At 45.0% G+C, this 22374-nt stretch overlaps 1 protein-coding gene and 1 long non-coding RNA gene across 4 annotated transcripts; one reads left to right on the top strand and one right to left on the bottom strand.

Annotated features, from left to right (window-relative positions):
• Positions 1-1525: 1525 nt before the first annotated feature.
• Positions 1526-18502, bottom strand: SOD2 (superoxide dismutase 2). 3 transcript variants are annotated; one of them, XM_038396741.2, is made up of 5 exons: positions 18356-18502; positions 14414-14616; positions 7691-7807; positions 4490-4669; positions 1526-2610 (listed from the first exon to the last, which is right to left on the bottom strand). In XM_038396741.2, the coding sequence occupies exons 1-5, from the start codon at positions 18382-18384 to the stop codon at positions 2465-2467; spliced, it is 675 nt and encodes a 224-aa protein (XP_038252669.1). In that variant the 5' UTR covers positions 18385-18502; the 3' UTR covers positions 1526-2464. The 3 variants fall into 3 exon arrangements, with proteins under 3 accessions (XP_038252669.1, XP_043367170.1, XP_043367171.1); XM_043511235.1 differs by having other exon boundaries at positions 18409-18438; XM_043511236.1 differs by having other exon boundaries at positions 18289-18424.
• A 17-nt stretch (positions 18503-18519) lies between these two features.
• LOC122459392 lies at positions 18520-19555 on the top strand. The gene is made up of 2 exons (XR_006280050.1): positions 18520-19175; positions 19298-19555. It is a non-coding gene; the product is annotated as an uncharacterized LOC122459392 (long non-coding RNA).
• The last annotated feature ends 2819 nt before the right edge of the window (positions 19556-22374 follow it).

The raw sequence follows: 22374 nt of genomic DNA on the forward strand, positions 1-22374 counted from the left end.
TTTCCTCTAAAAAATACTTAAAAGCCTCTGAACCAAATATGAGCTCAGGACTGCAAGCCCTTTGGGCTAATAATTGGCTACATATGTGATTGTACAGCACCTTGCACAATGAAAAAAAGCTATAAGAATCAGAACATACAGCTTTCTTATGCTGTTAAGCTGAATATTATTTGTTGAGCAGTCCCTTAAAGCATTTATTTTTCTGATTTAACTTTTCCTAAATTCACAGTTTATGAAATCACATAACTAGTGACTATTGCAAAAATTTTGCCCTTTATATTTTTTTGGCCAGCCAAATTACTGATATTTGTAATATGTTTCATTTGTTAAAAATGTATTGTTTAAGGAACGCAACTACATTAGGACACTTAGTCTGCACATCATGGCTGAATTTAACCTATGTTTATTTCTGAAGCTAAATGGAACTTTAGAACGTGGCTGTTCTATTTCAATTTTGTAGCAGTAATAGTAAAGCCTCATATGTTCATATAGGAACAGAAGGGAGAGCAATTCACTCTGTTCTCAACAGGGTAGATAAAAATACATAATTTCTTTTAAAAATCTGATTTATTTAATCAGATTTTTTATTTAAATAAGGGTTTTGGGGGTTTTTTTTAATAAATCTGTGAAATGAAATCTGAATTTAATACAAAATATATTAAGGCCTCAAATTATAATCTCTTAAACCATTTAAATACAAAAATAAATAAACTGAATCCATGAACCTCTATCAAAAACTTGGGAGTTAAAGTCTGCTTTTCTATAAAATGTGTGTTTCTCTCCCCCCCCGTTCTTTCTTTTGAGATCAATCTTTTAAACATACAGCACATACAGTAGTAAATAATCAATACATTATTCACTGGTTTCTAACACACTAAAAGTGTACAATGAATAAGAATCTGAAAATATTAAGCTATACAATTGCTTAATGTAGTTATAGCGCATCCTCCTTTTAATGGCAAAAAGATGTACCAAAGCTAGTAAAAAGGCTTTTTATGGTAAATAAACATTTCAGTGGTTATATAAATGAGAATGCACCTTTTTTTTAGAAAAATAATTGAAGTATAAATGGAAAAGATGATTCAAATCATTTAAATCAAAGCTTTCGACTTTGTAATTTAAACCACGATTTAAATCGCTGATTTAAAATCAATCCATCCTGGCTCCCAGTACTGCATTCTCTTGCTAAACTACATTTACTATCTGAACTGTGAGTTATAAGAGCATATCTATTTTCGGAAAGATACCTTGAAAAAAAGCTTATTTTACCAAAGATAGTAGAGGCCAAACATTGCATCTTTAATTGATTTGAAAGCCAATTACCCCATGTACTGTATTTAAAAAAAAAAAATGCAGAGCACCCAAAGCATAGCAGTGCCCACTTGGCCTTGCATCACGCATCCTCAGAGGTCCAAGGAAGTTTGTTGTGTTGCCTGTTGCATGTAGGCAGCTTGGTGGTCCCTTTGTGCTGCAGCTGAAGGGGAAAGTATCTGGACTCACTTTGATTAAGTTGCATTACTATGGATTCAGTTATTGGATTTTTTTATTTTTCTTTATAGCAACATAAATAAGGTACATACATTTCTACTTGAATACTTAAGTGCAACTAGGAATTAAGTTAGATCAATAAGCATCAGAATACATTCAGTAATCGGATTATCATCACTTGCTGTCAATTATATTTCCATGTGGAACAGAGCACAGCTGTGGGGAAATACTTCTATCTTCACTGGCTCCTAAATAAAGGGATCAAAACTCTACACTGAAGCTTTAAGAGCATAATGAACCCCCATATTCAAGTGAATTAAGTGTCCCACTACTCAATGCAGTCTTTTTTTCCTTTTCTTTTCTTTTTTTTTTTTTTTTTTAAATGTTTGCTACTATCACTTTCTAAAGGAAGCTCCCTGGCATTGCACATTTAACTTTTAATAGTTATTCTGAGAAACACTTTTGCCTTTGAAATCATTAAATGCTCTTGGAAACTAAGTTTTCCTAACAATCTGTGCAAGTATTGTGAAATGTATTGGTATGTCATTTATTAATAATTAGCACTTTTATATTGCTTCATAGGTAACTATTCCTCACAAAGCCATTGTGATGTAGATTAGCTTGGTTTTCCCTTCTGTAGTAAAGGACAATACTAGAGACATTCATAAGTTCACTGTTATCAAATACAAGAAAGTTCAGTAGAACCACTATGAAATTTTAAGAGTTCTATCCCTATAAAGAATTAGAGAATTGTTTCTACTTGTTGCACAAGAGTTTAAAGCTTTAAGTCTATGTGTAAATACCTTTCACAGAATTAGACAAGCAACACTTGGCTTGATTGCAAATGTTTTCATTGGATGCATTAAAGTGTTTTCAGCAGTGGATCAACTCATTAACAAACCAGTAAACACACTACTACAAAATGATTTCAGAGTAGAACTGGTGCTCTTGTAATAGTCTGTGTGAGACCTCCACTTTATTTTTTGCAAGCTGTGTATCTTGCTGATACATTCTCCCAGTTGATCACATTCCAGATAGCTTTTAGATAGTCAGGTCTAACATTTTTATACTGAAGATAATAAGCATGCTCCCACACATCAATTCCTAGCAGAGGAATAAGACCTAGAGAAGAGAAAATAACTTTGAGTCTATGAAAATACTTTCAGATGAATAAGAAACATTTCAAAACCCTACTTCAGAATATTTCCAGCTACATTATTCTTAATTCCCATAACATTTTAAGACAACAATGAACCCTCCACCACACAGGTGCACGTTGCTAGATCTTATACAGCTGCTTCACATAAAAGAAGAAGTGCAGTAGCTGATTTGATGATACACAGCTATGAAAACACCCAACCTTGAGAGAATGATCGAGTTCTAAAAATAAAGTTCTGAACTGGAAAAACTGCCTTAAGGAACACTGTTACTGGAAAATACTCTGCTGTGGTGCAACTATAATCATACTTCTAGAAACTGTGCTTATGTAACATTCCACTCTAATGAATATATTTTGTGCCTTAAAACATATTAAACACCTGATTTAGTTACTTATATATCCTTGTTTTTGTGAGATTAAGGATTAGGAAAGCCCAACAAGGAATTGCAACTGAGCCCAGCTAAAAAGTCTTTGCAGTTGGTAATCCGCAGAGATTCAGTTCATCCCCTGTATTGTGTTCTACATAGGCTCTTGTGTGGCCCTCAACACCACAGTAGCTGAGTGCCTTCCAAAAGTCCATTAACTGATGTGATTAACAACTGTCATGTGTGGTTTGTTCTCTCTCTAGAGCCATGGAGGAAGTTTGCAGAGTTTTTACATTGGGATGGGAGGGAGAGATGGACAATACGACAAACCATCAAAAATTATGCACCTTGTTAGATGTACTGTGGTATCTTCCCTCAGCAGTGCAGTCTGAATCCAACTGGCTCAACTGCTACCATCACAGCAGAGTCAAATAAAATCTGCACCCCTGGCAAATCAGACATCCTTTAAAAGGGGTCAGGTCCAACATTTTGCTGTTGGCTTATCCCTGGCTGAGAAATCTTTAAGGGCCATCTCTGGTTGACAATACATCTGTCATTAGCATATACCTTCCCTAGTTGTCGTGATTCAAAGAAAGGTAAGTGTCATTTCAGGTTTTAACATATGCCCCAGTGTGCCCTGTCAATGTCAGTATGTTTAAAAATAAAAATGGTGTGATTGTAAAGAGGAGAGGTTTCTCTCCCCTCTGTTGAGAGACGAGCCTACACACAGGAGAAGTTAATTATACACAAAGTGCTGTCAAACACACAGAATAAACAAACAAAACAGTTTAATCTTCCACTTATAGGTGATATTAAGTGTTGTTTGCAAAGAGAGGCAAAAAGTTTTCAGATGAAGGCAATTTTTAAGTTGATGCCTCTTTAAAATTACTCTCTCCAAAGACAGGTTTCATAGTAGCAGCCGTGTTAGTCTGTATTCGCAAAAAGAAAAGGAGTACTTGTGGCACCTTAGAGACTAACAAATTTATCAGATCATAAGCTTTCGTGAGCTACAGCTCACTTCATCCGATGAGCTGTAGCTCACGAAAGCTTATGCTCTGATAAATTTGTTAGTCTCTAAGGTGCCACAAGTACTCCTCTCCAAAGAGGAAACCTTATGAGCAACCCTCCCATCATCCATGAAAGCTGTAGTCCCAGTACAGCTGAAAATTCATCCTCCATCCATCTTCCTCCTCTCCCTGTCCACCGAAGCTAAGATTTTAACCCCCACCCCCCATACATTCTCCAAAATGTATAAGCGGTTCTTCACAAGTGTTAGGTTTAAAAAGGATATTACTACTTTTCATCATTTTTAATAAAGATACAGGCACATGCAATCTCTCTCTAGCCATATTTACGTAGAAAGAAAAAGATGCATGTATTAAATAGCCCTTTCAAGCTGCTGTTGCAGCTACTTTCCTCGTAAATATACATAACAGTTTGTGGTTTCTTTCAAAGATCATTTAAAAACAAAACTAACCTGTTGTTCCTTGCAGAGGGTCTTGATTGTAACAAGCAGTGACCTGCAGGCGGCCTTGGTCCTGGTTAAAACCAAGCCACCCCCAGCCTGAACCTTGAACACCAACCGATACTGCTGTCAGCTTCTCCTTGAAGTTTCCAAAGGAGCCAAAGTCACGCTTGATGGCTTCCATCAGTTCCCCTTAAATTTATATTAAAAAAAACAAAAACAAAAAAACACACACACACACATCACACTTTACACTATTTTCCAGCTGATATCAAGATTTAATTTTTGAAGTCAGACACAGGCAGAGGCAGTTGGCTTCCCTCTCCTCATTTTTTCTGAGAAAGGAAAGAATTAATTCTGAACAGGTCTTATGCATTAGTATTTTATATAGATACTCCAGTTTAAAAGGAAAGCAGAAAGGAAAAAAATCTCAGCATAATGCAATAATCAATGTAAAGGTACTACCATGTTTTTATCCAGTATTTATAATGCTAAGGAGCTTGTGTGTTTGTCAGACAGACAAACAGTCCACAGCAGAACAAACTGCTGGGTGACGGGGAAGGTTATTTGAAGACTGCTAGATAGTTTGACTTGAAAGTATGCGAGACAAGTATCCTTATAAACTTTCCCACAAATTGCACCACTGATGCTCACTGATGACCAGGTGCCAGCTCATGCCAAGGTCCCCATGCCTCAATTGAATACTGACAAATACATAGTTAAATCAGGCTGGCTCACCCGTGGTATTGTTAAAATAGCCATGAGAATAATAAGAACGTGTTTAGACTTTACTGAATGTTTGTGAGCTGCAGCATGCAGTTAGTAATATCATTACCATCTGTATCCCATATTGTAAGGTAATATTTCAGCAGTTGTAATATAACCCTCTGTAACTAACATAAGAACTGCCATACTGGGTCAGACCAACAGTCCATCAAGCCCAATACCCTGTCTTCTGACACTGGTCGATACCAGATGCTTCAGAAGGAATGAACAGAACAGGGCAATTTATTGAGTGATCAATCCCGTCATCCAGTCCCAGCTTCCAGCAGTCAGAGGTTTAGGGACACCCAGAGCATGAAATTGTGTCCCTGACCATCCTGGCTAACAGTCATTGATGGACCTGTCCTTCATGAACTTATCTAATTCCTTTTTGAACCCAGTTATAGTTTTATTATGACCTACTCTCTTCCCTAGCTGCTTTGTCTAACTTCATCTGTAGACTCTTTGAGCAAACGATGCATCTTCTATACCTGAAGGAGCATGAACTATTATAGTGCTGTACATAAAGGCTTTAATGCAGCATTGCTAGGTCTTTGCTTAAACTTCCAGGAAAGCATGTTCTAATCATTTCTAACTGAGGAAGCTGCAAGGAGTACAAGATAAGGGGAAGCAAAACTAAGGCAGACTTTAGTCTAAAGTACTTCACAAAGTTCTTGAACACAAGTGTGCCTGAATTGTATTATTCAAGCTTAACCTCAGTGACACGTTTACTCCGCCCTTCCAGTTTCTCAATTCCATAGTGGAAATTCTGAATTTTTTAATGTTTTTTTTTGTAGTTTGAAGACAAAGAAGAACTAGCAAACATTGAATCATGAAACTATAATTTTAATGAGAGGTTATGATGTTAAACTACAGCCCTATATATAATGGATAAGGATACGATTCTGTCATAGAGGTCGCAGATTCCATGACTTTCCAGGATCTCCATGACTTCTTCCACCAGAGCAGCAGCCCCAGAGCTGAATTAGTGGCCAGGATTGGGTCAGCCCCCCGTGGGGCTGGAGCAGCAGCGGTCAGCCCCTTCCACAGAAGCAGTGGCGGGGGTAAAGCAGCTGCCGGAGGTCAGCCCTCAGCAGCACTCTGACTGTTAGTTCCCCCCCACATACAATTCTTAGTAAGAGTCAGGGACAGGTCACAGGCTCCGGTGAATTTTTGTTTATTGCCAGTGATCTGTCCCTGACTTTCACTAAAAATACCCGCAATAGAATCTTAACCTTCACAATGACTCTTCAAAGCATGTTAACTACTTCACAGCAACAACAAATGCCTAGTTTCTACCAGAGCAAAACTGAAGTAGTTATGTACTATCCTGAACCCCAGAGATTGAAAGAACTGACACGTCCACTCAAAACACTTTCCGATTTTACATAAAAACAAAATTGTTAATTTTTTGGGAGGGCTAGGGGAGAATCACCTTCGTCTAAAGCCTCCTTCATGTCCTTCTCCAGTTCTTTTCCACATGGTCCCCAATATCTTTAACTGTCTCCCTGTCATAGTCTATAGCACAGTGATTCTCAAGGGTATATGTACCTCTAGGGGTATGAAGAGGTCTTCCAGGGGGTATGTCAACTCATCTTAACCTGGGAGCCACAGGACAGGTTTAGGGAGTTGCAAGTGCAGGACCAGCATCGGGGGTGGCAAACAGGGCAACTACCTGGGGCCCCACACCACAGAGAGCCCGGAAAGCTAAGTGGCACGCTTCAGCCCTGGGCAGCAGAGATCAGGCTTCAGACTCCCAAAAGAGGTACAGTAGTCTGGAAAGGTTGAGAATCACTGGTCTATCATACCTCTACACTTTCCTTCTTTAAACTGCACTTCTTCCATGAGGTCTTTTAAAGCTTTAAAGCTAATGAGTCAGGTCAATGACACAGCCCGATCCAACTCCTGGAATGGTTGATTTTTGTTACCTGTTTTTTCTTTCCATGGATTGCAGTGAATTCAACACTAATCTAGGTCTTGGAGACTTTTATTACATTATCACAGTTTCGGGTGGTTAATTTCTTCCTCCATAGTCAATCAATAAAATGAAAGGTTAATGAATTTTACAGTGGCAACATCATAACAATGGCAGCTTTTATACTGTGAACAAATATATAGCTACCTATGTAACCAAGTCTGTCTTTAGAAAGACTAGTCTCGTGCTCAGTAGAGCTCTATTTTAGAGTGTATGCAAAAGATTAGAACACTATTAATTATTTGTATTACAGGAGCCTCTAAAAGTCTTGATCAGGATCAGGGCCCCATTATGTTAGGTGCTGAGCAGACATACTAGAAGACTGCCAATTTTGAAGGATCTTAAAAGCTAAAAGACTTTGAAAAATTAAGTGACAAACTAAATACAAGAGATTTCTCTACAGGCCACAGTTTGTCACAATTAATTCTATTTGTTAATGTTGACATATCAGTAAGCCATCAAAAGTAAGTACTAACCTTGAGGCTCTCCTCCCCCATTAGGAGAAAGGTTTGTCCAGAAGATGGTGTGGTTGATGTGACCACCACCATTGAACTTTAATGCAGGCTGAAGAGACACCTGAGCTGTAACATCACCTAAAGACACACAGGATCAAAGAATTAAATGGAAGAAAGTGTTGCCGCAGTGATGAATAAAGTAAGCACTGTTCATACCAAGATAAAAGCTGAACTATAGTATAGTGCTGTAACAGGTTATTAAAATTTGTGAAAAAGTCAATTTGTGACATTTGTGCTCACCACTGTAAACCGTGTTCTACACAAAACTGTTTTAACATAGCTCTCTGACATCTTGACACATAATATCTCAATGTTTGGCAACTCTCTGCAATTATCAGCTCTGCATCAAAAGACCATGTACGTTCCTGCACAGGTGTTTACTGGTGTTCTACTGTTTGGCAAGATGAGCAGAAGCGGGTAAAAGACAGACAGCTTTAGGTTGTAAAATGTACCGAACTCGCAAGGGTTTTCTGAATTCATGCCCCTTGCAGATTTCTTTGCTTCCCTGTAGAAAATGACAGGGAAGCCTCAAGAACGGTCATGCACCCTCCACCAGCAGCATGAGCATGTCATGTCCGGTGCCTGGATCAGCCAGTGGAGAGGTAAATCACCGCATAGGGGGATGGGGCTGGGGACACCCAGAGGTGTAGTTTGAATGTTGGGAGTACACTGCCCCCCTCAAACAAACACTGCCCCCTCCCTTGCCAGTTTCTGCAAGTGCAGAGCTGCCCAGGAGAGGGAGCCTGCTGCCCCAGATGGCTGACTGCAGCTAGACATCACCTCCTGGGTCCTAGTGCTAGTCATTCTCCGCTCCTATATGTGCTGGGGGGAGCAGGGTGGAAGAGGCAGTGGGAAAGGAAGGGGGATGTGGGAGTGGGTAAGGGGGATGAGATGGGGAAGAGAAGGGGATAGGGGAATGAGGGGGTAGCAGGAGCCCCACATGTGGCATCCTCTCTGTGGCGGCAGCTGCAGCTGGGGTTCCCACATTAAGCAGGTCCATTGAACCCCCACCCTGATGAGCCCACCCCCCTGCACCTGGACCCCTCAACGAAACCCCCCGCACCCAGACCCCCACCCAGCTACTCCTGACCCCCACCCAGCCGGGGCAGGGTGCTCCCACCTCCATGCAGCCAGTAGCCTATACTCCCCACTTCCATGCTGGAGCCTCCACATTTATTAATTGACAAATAAAATTTGCAAAATTTTAAAATACTGTGTGCAGAAATTTTAAATTTTTTTTGATGCAGAATTCCCTTACGAGTACTTACTGTATGTAGGATTTACTTTGAGGAATCTAGTGCTAAAGTTGTACTGTATCTGAACCAACTGCTTAAAACAGATATTGAATAAAACAAGGATGGTAGGAGACACAGTTTTGGAAGAACACCTACCATATCTTGCTGACAGGATATTTAAAACAGAATTACAGTTCCATAAAAAAAAAGGGGGGGGGGGGGGAACCTAGTCAAATGTTATTTTTAGACAGACAGTTTGTGTGTATGTATGTATTCCTTCACACCCAACAAGTTAAACTCCAGTTTTCTTCACTTTGTATTTTTCCAGCTGATTTAGCTTGAACTATACAGACTACAGTACATTTAATACATGATCTTTTTTGGAAACCTTGTAAGCAAAAAACTAAGAAGAGTCTCCGATTCAATTGTTAATGAACAGCATACTGTGAGTCCCAACTGTTCTGGTTAAATCAAGAGTGCAGTGTTTTGTTAGTTATTCAATTAAGAGGATTTAACACTAAAGCATACTATAAGATATCCAGTGTGTTTCATTTCTTTGCGGAAGACAGTCAATGCACATTAATACAACAGTTACTAGTCTTATAAAAATAGCAAGTTTACTTAAGATGTAAAAGTTAAAAAACAGATTTGCTACAGGTTCTTATGTGTCATGTTATAGCTGTATAAAAATTAGTTATTTTTAAATTTTTTCTTTCTTTTTACGTAAAAAGAAAGAGGCATTAAAAGGATTTTAGGTTAATATGTTGTCAATATATTTTCAGTCAGGGTCACTGTCAGAACAACCCATCTAGACTGGGCACTTTGTTCAGTTATTCTGCTCCTATTTATATGAGCTAGGAAATTATCATCATCAAACTGAAACACAGTAGGTATTACAAATAGTACCGACAGCACCTCTGAGGATCTGTACGGCCCCTTACACTTCTGCTTTCCTAAGAAAAGAAGTCAGCCCAGCTCAAGTGAGATATGGAAGCACACAGCTTGCAAATGGTACAAGTCAGGGTGGAAGGATAACTCTCAGCACCTCTTAAGTTCCCTCCCTCAACCTTCTTCCTAACCCTCTCTTCTTACTCAGTTAAGGGTGCCTTTCAATTTGCAGGTTGATAACACACTACCTTTGCCTTCTGATACTAATCTGAGAGGGTGGGGTCTCTGGTGCTGCCAAAGCAGTCCTGCTACACTTTATCCAACAATGGGGCTAAAGCACTGCAAGGAATACCTAAGGATGGCATTGAGGAGAAGTGAGTGGAAGAGAAGGTAATTGGCACTCTGCCTATGGTGTTTTGTGTGCGTGCATGCATGCCTGCGCACATGTGCAAACACATATTCTAAGGTAGGAAAACCAGGTATATTCTTACCTTATGTTAGCTAGCAGATGGTAATATGAAATAAAAGCCTAGTGTAGACAAGACAGTTTGTAGTCTTCACATGTGTTAGCAGGTCGAAATAAAGACCTTGGGGGAGCCTGAGGTTTACCATAACCTGCTAACCCAGGTTAAAACTACAAACTGCTTTGTCTTCACTAGAATTTTACCTCATTAGTTATCACATGTTAACTAACCGGAGGTAAGAACACTCCTCCTTCCCCCTAGTGAAGACAAGGCCACAGCTGTACACACAGGCACTGGAAGTTATCCCAATCCACCATGTTCCTCATCCTAGCCATTCAAAACCATGTTTAGAAAACCGAGGTCAAAACCCAAACAGCCACTTGATAGACTATCATTACGCTCATTTTGCAACCCACTAACAGAGCTGCACTTTACTGTGTGAGAAACAAAAAATGAATGTACTATAAGCCAGAGGAAAGTCACTATATAACTGCAGTTAATAACCACAGACCTCCATTTGGAAGACACTGTATAAGTGCATATGAAGACATGGTCTACACCTAAAGAACTAGTTGTTCAAGGATCTGATCCTGCAACTGGCAAATCCCTGAAATTGTGAGGGGCCAGTTATAGAATCAGGGCCTAAATTGGAAAAAAAGTTAAATTTATCAAAGTAAAATATTCTTATGTTCTGTAGTAAGGACCCAGTTCAGGAAAGCAAGCAGCACGCATTTAACCACTTTCCTGAACTGGGACATAAATCTCTTCAGATACCTTGTTAATTTAATATTTTTCAAATGAATACAATACTTTGGAAAGCAATGATCTCTAAACAAACAAACATTACATGAGCTATACTTAAAATACTAATTAACAGACAAGATAGCACACACCTACAGATTAACACTTCTTTAAAAACACTACAGTATGTGGTCCAATATAGAAATGTATTACTAACACATTTTTCTTTAAATATGGGGAAGTTTCATTCTAGTTTAAGTTTTCATTCTCAGAAAGGCAAGCTTTCGCATATTGCTTATGTTGTTGAGGGTTTATTTTTAAACTAGATGACAAAAATGGAGACTTTGCTCTTTCCTGGCAACGTTTACAAAACTGAACTCTGAAGGATAAAATTCATGCTACTGGAAGTATTGAGTTTATTGGCATTTAATGCTGTACAAACAACTATTTACTAACACTGCTGTTCATTAATAAAAAACAATTCTACACACTAGTGAACATTCAGGGTGACAGAATATATCTGAAAGACTTTTTTTTTTTTTTTTAAAAAGGGATAAACCCTGTCTTCCGATACACACATGCAATTCAAAGTGAAGTCAGTGGAAGTTGTGTGTACATATCTGAGTGCAGTACTTGGTCTGTACCATTAATACAATGCTGTAGACAGATATCTACTTATCTAAGAGCCACCAATGGAGACAACAATCCTGCATTTCTTTAATTACTACGCATTTGTGCAATATAAGCAGTATGTCTAGTTCTTTTCCTATTTATACTTTTCCCTCCTTAAACCTATTTTCTCTAATTCTGCTCTGCAACAAAGCTTTCCTCTGACCACTACTGAAGGGAAAACGCATTGTCTAATCCAGATAAAAGAGGGAACTAAATTCATGCTTCTACTATAGACAACATGGCATTTGAAGAAAATGGATTCTAAATGAATGACCTAGTTAGTTAAGTACCAAGTGATTTTCAGAAATACCCTGATTTGTGTGCGTAAATCCCACTGACTCCTAAAGTGCACCTAAATACCTACTTATTTTTGGAAAGGAATTGTACATACTGATATATGATCGTCAAATGACACTGTACAGTAGTGGATAAAGTCTTCTTTCGTGTGGGTTGGGTAGGTAGCAACAACTACAAATTTATATCTAAGTTTGACAGCCACCACACTGCCGCAGCAGTGAGCTGGTGAATAACCTCCAGGCCCCTGGCAAAAAATTATGAGGACACTCAGATATGATGTGCTCCATCATTTGTGCCTGGTGACCACAGTCGCATACAGGTGTTTGCCTCATTTTCCATTTAAAGGGGGTCTGTCCACATCTCCCATGAGATGTCCTGATGCAATACAATCTGCACCAGTCTTTCCGACATAAAACAAAATCCAGTGGTTCTTCAACAGGATCAACAACAAGCTGTTTCTACTGAGTGATCGAAATGCTCCATGTGACTCTCCATTGAGCCTCAGCATCGAAGTCGGGTGTAAGGGTCTTGGTAGAGTTCCATAGAGGGTTGTGGGATTTTAATCTCATTTTTGGCAAATTCTGCAGCGGGATTGTCACAATTGCATTGACATGGTTAAGAAAGCGAGCTGCCTGAGCAGTTCTTCTAATCCGTAGAGGCTGGATGTGCGATAGCACCGGGAGCCAGTCACCTGGAGTCGATTTGAGCATTTCCGACACTATGCACATACCATTATTGACTTGAGTGTCAAGGAGTTTAGTGTGACTGCTGAGAGACCACACTGGCGCACAATATTCAGCTGAAGAATATACCAAGGCAATTGTTGTGGTTCGTAAGGTCTGTGAACTGGAGCCCCATAATGTTCCGGTCAATTTTCTGATAAGGACAACATGATACCTGACTTTATCGCAGGTGTTCTCAAGGTGTTATCGAAAGGTCAAACTTTGGTCCAGCGTAATGCCAAGATACTTTGGATTAGCCTCTTGGCTGACGCTCTCACCATAGACCTGCACGTCAAGTTTGGTATTAGCCATTTTATTGTTCAGATGGAAAGCAGTTACCATGGGATTTTTTGGGTTAGGTCTAAGTTTCCAGAATTGGAAATAATCAGCCATTGTGCTAAGATCTCAGGTTAGGGTACAACGGACGGGTATGGAGGCTTGTATGCTGAACAGCTAGGGCAATGTCATCCGCATACATAATTTCCTTGACTTTGTTGCTGGTATATCCACGGTGTATAGATTAAAAAGTATCGGGGCCAGGACAGACTCCTGAGGGGTGCAGGAGTTAAGAGTTCTTGGTCAATTGATCTGGCTATTAAGGTGTACCTTAAAGCAGCACTCTCCAGTCATTGCCACCAAGAGGTGGATTGTTTGCCATCAGTGAATGATGCGGGAGACCTTGAGGAGAAGTCCCTGTCTCCAGACAGTGTCGTATGCTGAGGACAGATCAACAAGGGTGATCTCTGTCTTCAACTTACTATGGAATCCTCCCTCAATGTGGCCAGTAAGTGAAGCTACTTGATCACAGCAGTTCCTCTTCGGGCAAAATCCAGCCTGCTGCTCTGGGAGGATGTCTTTAATAATATTAGACAGACTGGAGCAGCACCCATTCCATGAGCTTGCTGGTGGTTGAGGGAGATGGGGTGGTAGTTGCTGCATCCTCTGTGGGTTTCCCACTGTTGCGTGTCACCAGCTTCTTGGCACGTCTCAGATTCTTTGCACAGCAGTAAAAAGCGCTGCCAGCTATTCCTGTAAAGTGTTAGCCAACTAAAGTAGCAGAGGTGACTCTCTGGACAAAACACATCTTAAAAATCAGGTGTTCTTTAGAAACACAACAAAAATTGATCTGCCTGGCTAAAGGGAGGTTCACTCATTTTTACCAATTCCAGTACTCTGACAGAACAAGATGTAAGATGCACTTCTCAATATGATTATACTGAAACACATTTGAAAACAGTGCTAACAGTACGTAAGATTATTGCTGCCAACTTTCTGAAATAGAAGACGTGCAGCACTGACATTACAGGAAACCAATGCAGAACTTTTAAAAATATGTTTACTTTGGCAAGCAAAAAATGTGTAACATTGCTATGCATCAAAAGTTTTATTAATATTATGCACTTCTATAGAGTTTTTTGGAAAACTAAGTTTGAGCCCACTAATAAGTTAAGTCTAACATGCCTAAGAGGAAGGCGGATACTCTAGTATCACCCTTTTCTAGGGGGGAAACTTCTGTGTCTCAGTTAAGTGATTTTTCTAAGGTCATGACAGTAAGACTGTAGCAAGCTAGGAATAAGACCCATATCTCCTATCAGTCACATGAGCTAACTACAAGATAAGATTGTAGTAGCTTTCTTCCCTTCTGTTAACAGCGCCCACACACACCTTTTGCCAATGCCTCTTTATATTTCTCCTCTGCAACATTCAGATTATTCACATAAGTAGCATGATGTTTGCTGTGGTGTAGCTGCATGATTTCTGCATTGATGTGGGGTTCCAGGGCACCATAGTCATAAGGCAAGTCAGGAAGAGTGTGTTTTTGCCTGGAGGCCAAACATCCCAAAGCTGCAATCAGCTTAGTGCGACTCCTGGGAGAAAAAAAAAAATACACTCATCTTATTGAGCATTCAATATTAAATTATTTTTTAAAAAAGCAAATACAGTTACACAAATGATCTCATGTGCCAGATCCTGCCACTCTTACACTGATTAGTCTCTTACTGTGACAGACTGATAATATCTTGGATAAACTTATGGAATTAAGATAAGCTTCACTGAATGAAGTTAAACTTTAATGAATTAGGTTTAATACTTATGAGGTCCAATGTATTAAAAATCTATAATTGTTTATGTGTCGCTGTAGTATTGTTTGTAACTTTTTTAGGAGACTAATGTAAACCTTGGGGGAAAGGTTAGGAATTTCAAAGGACATTTGGAGACAATGCACATAAAGTGGATTTCCTAGGAAATACCTGGGGGTAAGAGGAATGTAAATTATCCACCTTAAATCCATCCTTCTGAAGCTATGCCCTGGGAAAAGAGTCCCAGTGTCTACTATTTACATGCTCCTCAAACTGCATGAAATATGAACTCCACTGTTCATGAGCATGCTAGTTCAGAGCTGAAATTGCTCTGAATTAGTGACTACAAAAGAGACCCCCTTGGGAGTCTGAAGGACTCACCATCCAAAACTGGGGAGAAATCTCCAGTAAACCGGCTAACATATAACTTGGTTCTTTTATTGTTTTTAATGTGTTTTCGCTGTCGTGCTTTTACCCTAAGAATAAAAAGAGGCTTGCATAGGAAGAACTGTGTGGTAACTTATAACCATAGCAATTGCACTGTTATGTCGTTGAAGAGAAACGAAGCAGGGCTGCTTAGACAAACTGTCTTTGCTAGGAGTAACACAACAAAGGCAGGGAACTGCTCAGCCTGGAAATACCCGTCAGAAGGGAGAGTAGATTTCCACCCTAGTGAGGTAACAGCTAGGCAGCTGAATGCCTGAGTGTGGGTGTCCTTGCTGGCCCCCAGAGGGCAATAGGGTGCAGCTGCCCTTATCTGTGACACTTCTCAACTTGTCCCATTAATTTCATTGTGATTACTTGTGGCATAAGGTACTTCTCAATGTGAGTAACATTGGTAGAATTTTTCATTATGTATTTAAGGTCCAGACACATAAAGAAGTTAACAACGATATTGGGAGCCCCAAGCAACCTTTTCACTGCAACTATGGGAGCTAGAAACCACTCTCTTTTTAACAAAAGCCAAGATACTTGTGCAATCTCTTGGTTCCAACAGCTACGACTTTAGAAAAAACACCAGCTACAATACAAATAGTGATAAAATCATGAGTTAGCAACATCCAGCTCCCTGATGCTAGACTGTGTTGTTGTAGCCATGTTGGTTCCAGGACTTTAGAGACACAAGATGGGTAAGGTAATATCTTGTATTGGACCAACCTCTGTTGGTGAGACAGAAACTTTTGATGACCTGAAGAAGAGCTCTAGGCAAGTTTGAAAGCTTGTTTCACCAACAGAAGTAGGTCCAATAAAAAGATATCATCTCACCCACTCTTGCTCTCTGATACTAAATAGTTCACACAAAGGAAATAAGATCTGTTCATGGGAGCTTTACAGTTTGAAGAGCTCAAGTTTCTGAACACCTATGCATTTGCTTAGATTTACTCAGATAAGTAGCCCTATTTAGTTCAAGAAGCCCAGACAGCTACAGAAGCATTTGGAGCCCCAGGGCAGGATGACGCTGCTGAGAATTAAAAATGATAATCTAATCACAGCCAGAAAAGAAAACCCAACCCTTTCCCTGCGCCTTGCCAGCCAGGGTATCTGAGCTGACGGGCAAGGGCTCCAGGCCAGGGAACTTCCCACCACACTGGGAAGAGAGAAGTGAAGTGGGCCTAAAAATTACTGTATAAACAAACCTCTGGCTACCCGCTGGTCTGGTCCCATGCCAGGGCTGGGGGATATGGGGTAAGAAGAGAAGAGTGGAGGGCAGCTGAGGTATGGGGGGGCACAGCGTGGGGATGCAATGAGGTAGGGGGGAGCAGAGCAGGGAGCAGATGGGATTAGGAGGCAATAGGGAAAGGCAGTGGAGTAGAGTCACAGGGTAAGGAGCAGGTGGGGGAGGGGCAGAGCGAGGGGATGGGGGGGCGCAGAGTCACGCGGGGAGGGGGCCCGGGCGGGGGGGCGCGGAGGCACGCGGGAGGGGGCCCGGGCGGGGGGGCGCGCGGAGGCACGCGGGAGGGGGCCCGGGCGGGGGGGCGCGCGGAGGCACGCGGGAAGGGGGCCCGGGCGGGGGGGCGCGGAGGCACGCGGGAGGGGGGCCCGGGCGGGGGGGCGCGCGGAGGCACGCGGGAGGGGGCCCGGGCGGGGGGGCGCGCGGAGGCACGCGGGAAGGGGGCCCGGGCGGGGGGGGCGCGCGGAGGCACGCGGGAAGGGGGCCCGGGCGGGGGGGCGCGCGGAGGCACGCGGGAAGGGGGCCCGGGCGGGGGGGCGCGCGGAGGCACGCGGGAGGGGGGGGCGCGGAAGCACGCGGGCGGGGGCCAGGGCGGGGGGCGCGGAGGCACGCGGGAAGGGGGGCAGGGCGGGGGGCGCGGAGGCACGCGGGAGGGGCGCGGAGGCACGCGGGAAGGGGGCCCGGGCGGGGGGGGGCGCGGAGGCACGCGGGAAGGGGGGCAGGGCGGGGGGGGCGCGGAGGCACGCGGGAGGGGGGGCAGGGCGCGGAGGCACGCGGGAGGGGGGGCAGGGCGGGGGGGGCGCGGAGGCACGCGGGAAGGGGGGCAGGGCGCGGAGGCACGCGGGAAGGGGGGCAGGGCGGGGGGGGGCGCGGAGGCACGCGGGAAGGGGGGCAGGGCGCGGAGGCACGCGGGAAGGGGGCCAGGGCGGGGGGCGCGGAGGCTCGCGGGAAGGGGGCCAGGGCGGGGGGCGCGGAGGCTCGCGGGAGGGGGGGCAGGGCGGGGGGCGCGGAGGCACGCGGGAGGGGGGGCAGGGCGGGGAGGGGGAGGGGGCACGCGGGAGGGGGGGCAGGGCGGGGAGGGGGAGGGGGCACGCGGGAGGGGGCCCGGGCGGGGGGGGCGCGGAGGCACGCGGGAAGGGGGGCAGGGCGGGGGGCGCGGAGGCACGCGGGAAGGGGGGCAGGGCGGGGGGCGCGGAGGCACGCGGGAAGGGGGCCCGGGCGGGGGGGGGCGCGGAGGCACGCGGGAAGGGGGGCAGGGCGGGGGGCGCGGAGGCACGCGGGAAGGGGGCAGGGCGGGGGGCGCGGAGGCACGCGGGAAGGGGGGCAGGGCGGGGGGCGCGGAGGCACGCGGGAAGGGGGCCCGGGCGGGGGGCGCGGAGGCACGCGGGAAGGGGGCCCGGGCGGGGGGCGCGGAGGCACGCGGGAAGGGGGCCCGGGCGGGGGGCGCGGAGGCACGCGGGAAGGGGGCCCGGGCGGGGGGCGCGGAGGCACGCGGGAGGGGGCCCGGGCGGGGGGCGCGGAGGCACGCGGGAGGGGGGGCAGGGCGGGGGGGGGCGCGGAGGCACGCGGGAGGGGGCCCGGGCGGGGGGCGCGGAGGCACGCGGGAGGGGGCCCGGGCGGGGGGCGCGGAGGCACGCGGGAGGGGGCCCGGGCGGGGGGGGGCGCGGCGGCACGCGGGAAGGGGGGCAGGGCGGGGGGCGCGGGGGCACGCGGGAGGGGGCAGGGCGGGGGTAACACTCGATTAATGACCCGGCCCCCGCGGGCAGGTCAGACTGCCATTGAGACACCCGCGTTCCCCTCCCTCCGTGCCCTTAGCCGGGCGCCCCAGGGCCCCAGCGCCGCGCGGGCGCTCACCTGCCCCGGGAAGCCAGGCGGCCCAGCATGGCGGTGGCGGGTCCGGGCCGTACGGAGCGCAGCAGGAGGCCGCTCGCTGTGCCGGGGTCGCGAACAAGGCGCCTGCGCCGCCCCGCCCAGGCCCGGCGCGGGGGCGGGGCTGGGGGCTGGGGCCGGGCCGGCAGAGCCCCGCGCGGGAAGGGACCGGCCGAGCCCAGGCGCCCGGGGCTCCGCGGAGGCGCGGGGCGGCTGGAGCCGGCTGCCGGGGGCTCCCTGCCTGTAGGGCGGCTCCGTGGCGCTGGCCCGGCCGGGGCTTTCGTGGCGCTCGGGACCTGCCACAAACCAAATGGTGCCCCGGGTGTGGAGCATCTTTGGCGCCTCCCTCCGCTTGTTAAACTTTTGAATACCTTATTTTTTATTACGTGTGCAGCCGTTTCACGACTTTGAGGCCCGAGCTACGTCCATGATTTAGGCCTGTCATGTACCAGATGGTGCATTTGCACGGAAACGGCGCATCAGGGTAATGAAACAAAACCAGACCCCCACCCCCCGCCAGCATGCACCCTAACCCAGCCCCGCAGCCACATAGACTCCTGAAGAGGGATGGGGATGAGGGTGTGGGTAGGGAGGATGGAGATGAAAAGAATGAATGAAGTAACCAATGTTGATGGCCTCCAAAATATAATCTGCTCCTATGCAGGTTGGAAATGGGAGGGAGGTCAGCGGCGTGGGGCAGCTGAAGATTCTGGAGGTGGGGATGTTCTGGACACTTGACCAAACCATCAACAGTGTCACTTGGATGAAGAGAACAGATAGGTCATGGTAGCAGTTACGGGAGGTGGTCTTTTCGTTTGATATCTCGGCCACCTCTTAGATGGTTCAGAAGGCCTTTGTATGTAAAGACTTGAACCAGAGGAGCTCTCCGTGCTATTTGTGACCTGCTGGATTTTCTTTTGTTTGCAGGCATGTATATGCCAAGGGACCTGAGAATGGGCCTGGAATCCTTCAAAGTATGGAGAGGGTCTTTGGTGGACCTGGAAAAGAGTTTAAATCCATCTAAAGGAAAGTTTTTGGACCTCCCTAAGAGCTCCCTAGGAAACCCAGACAGCTGTAGCCCAGAGTGAGGCTTTTGCTAGGAGTTGACGCTCAGCTATTATGGACTTGACCTGGTCACAGTGTTCTGCAGGGAGGTGCTCAATAAAATGATTGGATTTTTCACAATGAGTGAGGTTGTTTTTCATCATCAGCGCTTGGTAATTTGCAATCTAAAATTGCAGGGTTGCTGAAGAATAGCTCTTGGGACGCAATTGATTGAATTGCTTTTGGTCTTTATCATAGGATATAGTCCTTGTGTGATGTCATCTATCATGTTCATTGATACATCCGATGAAGTGAGCTGTAGCTCACAAAAGCTTATGCTCAAATAAATTTGTTAGTCTCTAAGGTGCCACAAGTATTCCTTTTCTTTTTGCGAATACAGACTAACACAGCTGCTACTCTGAAACCTGTCCACAACTAAAGAATTTGGCACAGGGTGTGAAAACAAAAATTCCAAATTTTTCACCATAACCTAATACGTTTATTGGCCCATTTTCATCTGGGTGGTGTGGTGGCAAGAGTTTGCCAGATGGTCTTAGCAGGATTCACTAAGGTATCATTCCCTGGTAGAGCCACACAACTAGAGCAAAATGTATGCAAAATGTCCAACAGTTTATGTTGTGACTCATGGACCTTCTCTAACAGAATCTGTAATGAGTCAGCAATGTTTTTCATCAGTTACTGAAACTGTTTAAAAATGTCAGTAAGAGAATGTGGGGAAGAGAGGCATTTCCACTTCATCTGGCAACAGTGATGAAATATCAGTCTGCAGTAGTCATCACTTTGTCCGCTGCAACCTCTTGCTCCTCAAAAGATTCCTCCTGAGGTTGGGGATGTTGAGAAAGGAGTGATGTAGCAGGAGAATATCTTCTTCAGTGATCTCCTCAAGAGGAGCTAGGTCTTCAGAACTACTGATGATAGGCAGCCCAAGTGTCCCAGTATGGGTACTGAGGTGGATCATAAAGCAAAAGAGGGGGCATCCAATGTTGGTAATGCCAGTGAGAAGGGACATACAATTGTGTTTCCCTAAGAATTTCCATGCAAGGGACAGTGATAGGGAAAATGTGCCTTTAATGATAGACAGGAGACCCCTGTACCAAAATCTGTGAGTCTAAGGAATCATCCTCGACATAGTCCCAGGGTTGGGCAGACAATGATGGTGAGGATGGCTGTCTGTCCTGAGGTAGGTGTTGGAGATGAGGTGCTACCAGGAAAAGATAAGGTCTGGTGACCTAGTTGTTCAGAATCCATTAACAGTAGAGATTCTATCGCATCAGAAATATACAAGTCCTTGGTGTGTCAAACTTCCTGAGGTACCTGATATACGTGAGCCGAGGTAATACGAGGCTTTGTAGCAGCTGATGTCAATACCAAGAGAGCTGAATGCTTCAGTGGTTCCATTTTAGAAGATGGTGTTTGTACTGAGGGTGCTGTTTCAGCAATACATGTTTAACAGATGACAATGATACTGAGGACTTCTGAGATACCATCTGGTTACTGACAGTGAAGAGTCTGAAGGTAGTCTGAAAACCAGAGTGCTTGGGCACTTTGATAAAGCAATCATGCTTAGATGGTACATAAGATGGCCATACTAGGTCAGACCAAAGGTCCATCTAGTCTAGTATCCTCTCTTCTGACAGTGGCCAATGCCAGGTGCTTCAGAGGGAATGAACAGAACAGGCAATCAAGTGAACCATCTCCTGTTGCCCATTCCCAGCTTCTGGCAAACAGAGACTAGGGGAACACACTATCCCTTCCCAACCTTCCTGGGTTGGTTTCTGACACCATGGTTTTTTTTGAAGAATTGAAAGTCTGAAGAGCTCCCAGTACTGGGACACATGAGTGGTCTAAAGTGGTCAGTCTCTGCGGTAATCGGCTGCTCTTCGATGGAGGCTGTCTGTTAGGAGTTCTAGAATGCCTCTCATTTAGAGCCTTGTCAGTGTCAGCCTTACTCTTCTCCTATGAAGATCTCAGGGACTGGGATATGGAGATTGACAGGGTACTGTCATAATGAGCCAAAACAATCTTCCTATTTTTTTGAGATGTGATTTTAAAAAAGGGCAGATCTTGCACTTCAAAGCTATGTAGGTATCTTCTAAACAGCAAAGGCACCAAGTGTGTCAATCATGGAGATTGATCCCCAGCAGGAGAGGCAGTGCTTGAATCCCAGGGATCTATGCACACCTCAGCGATGCAGCCCCTGAGAAAGCCCCTCAGGCAGGAGGGGTGAGGGAAGGGACCCCTTAAACCCAAAGAGGCATAAAACTAATATAAATTATCATTAAGGCCTGGTCTACACTATGGGGTTAGGTTGAATTTTGCCGCATTAGGTCAATTTTAAAATGAATGCGTGCACACAACCAACCACATTCCATTGACTTAAAGGGCTCTTAAAATCAACTTCTGTACTCCTCCCCAGCGAGGGGAGTAGTGCTAAAATCAACCTCGCTGGGTCGAATTTGGGGTAGTGTGGACCACAAATTGACGGTATTGGGCTCCGGGAGCTATCCCAGAGTGCTCCATTGTGACTGCTCTGGACAGCACTTTGAACTCCGATGCAGTAGCTAGGTACACAGGAAAAGCCCCAGGAACTTTTGAATTTCATTTCCTGTTTGGTCAATGTGGCGAACTCAGCAGCACAGGTGACCATGCAGTCCCCCCAGAATCACAAATGAGCTCCAGCATGGACTGAAAGAGAGACACTGGATCTGATTGCTGAATAGGGAGAAGCATCTGTGCAGGCAGAACGCCGATCAAAAAAAAGAAATGCAAATATATTTGCCAAAATCTCACGGCATGTTGAAGAGAGGCTACAACAGGGACACACGGCAGTGTTAGGATATAGATATTCAGGCCTGTCTGTAAAGGCCTATACTCTAATTTAGGTGTATTCTTATCACTTAGCTAGTTATAGAGGTATAAAAGAAAGACTCAAAATCACT

The sequence above is a fragment of the Dermochelys coriacea genome, chromosome 3, assembly GCF_009764565.3.
Source record: "Dermochelys coriacea isolate rDerCor1 chromosome 3, rDerCor1.pri.v4, whole genome shotgun sequence".
Lineage (NCBI taxonomy): Eukaryota > Metazoa > Chordata > Testudines > Dermochelyidae > Dermochelys > Dermochelys coriacea.

Bases quoted from the DNA above. Each gene is read 5' to 3' on its own strand.
- SOD2 (XM_038396741.2), bottom strand. From the start codon at position 18,384: ATGCTGGGCCGCCTGGCTTCCCGGGGCAG. The intron at 14,617-18,355 runs GTGAGCGCCCGC...TTTTTCTCCCAG, and splicing joins CGCCTGGCTTCCCGGGGCAG to GAGTCGCACTAAGCTGATTG. The intron at 2,611-4,489 runs GTTAGTTTTGTT...TCTCTTCTCTAG, and splicing joins CCCTCTGCAAGGAACAACAG to GTCTTATTCCTCTGCTAGGA.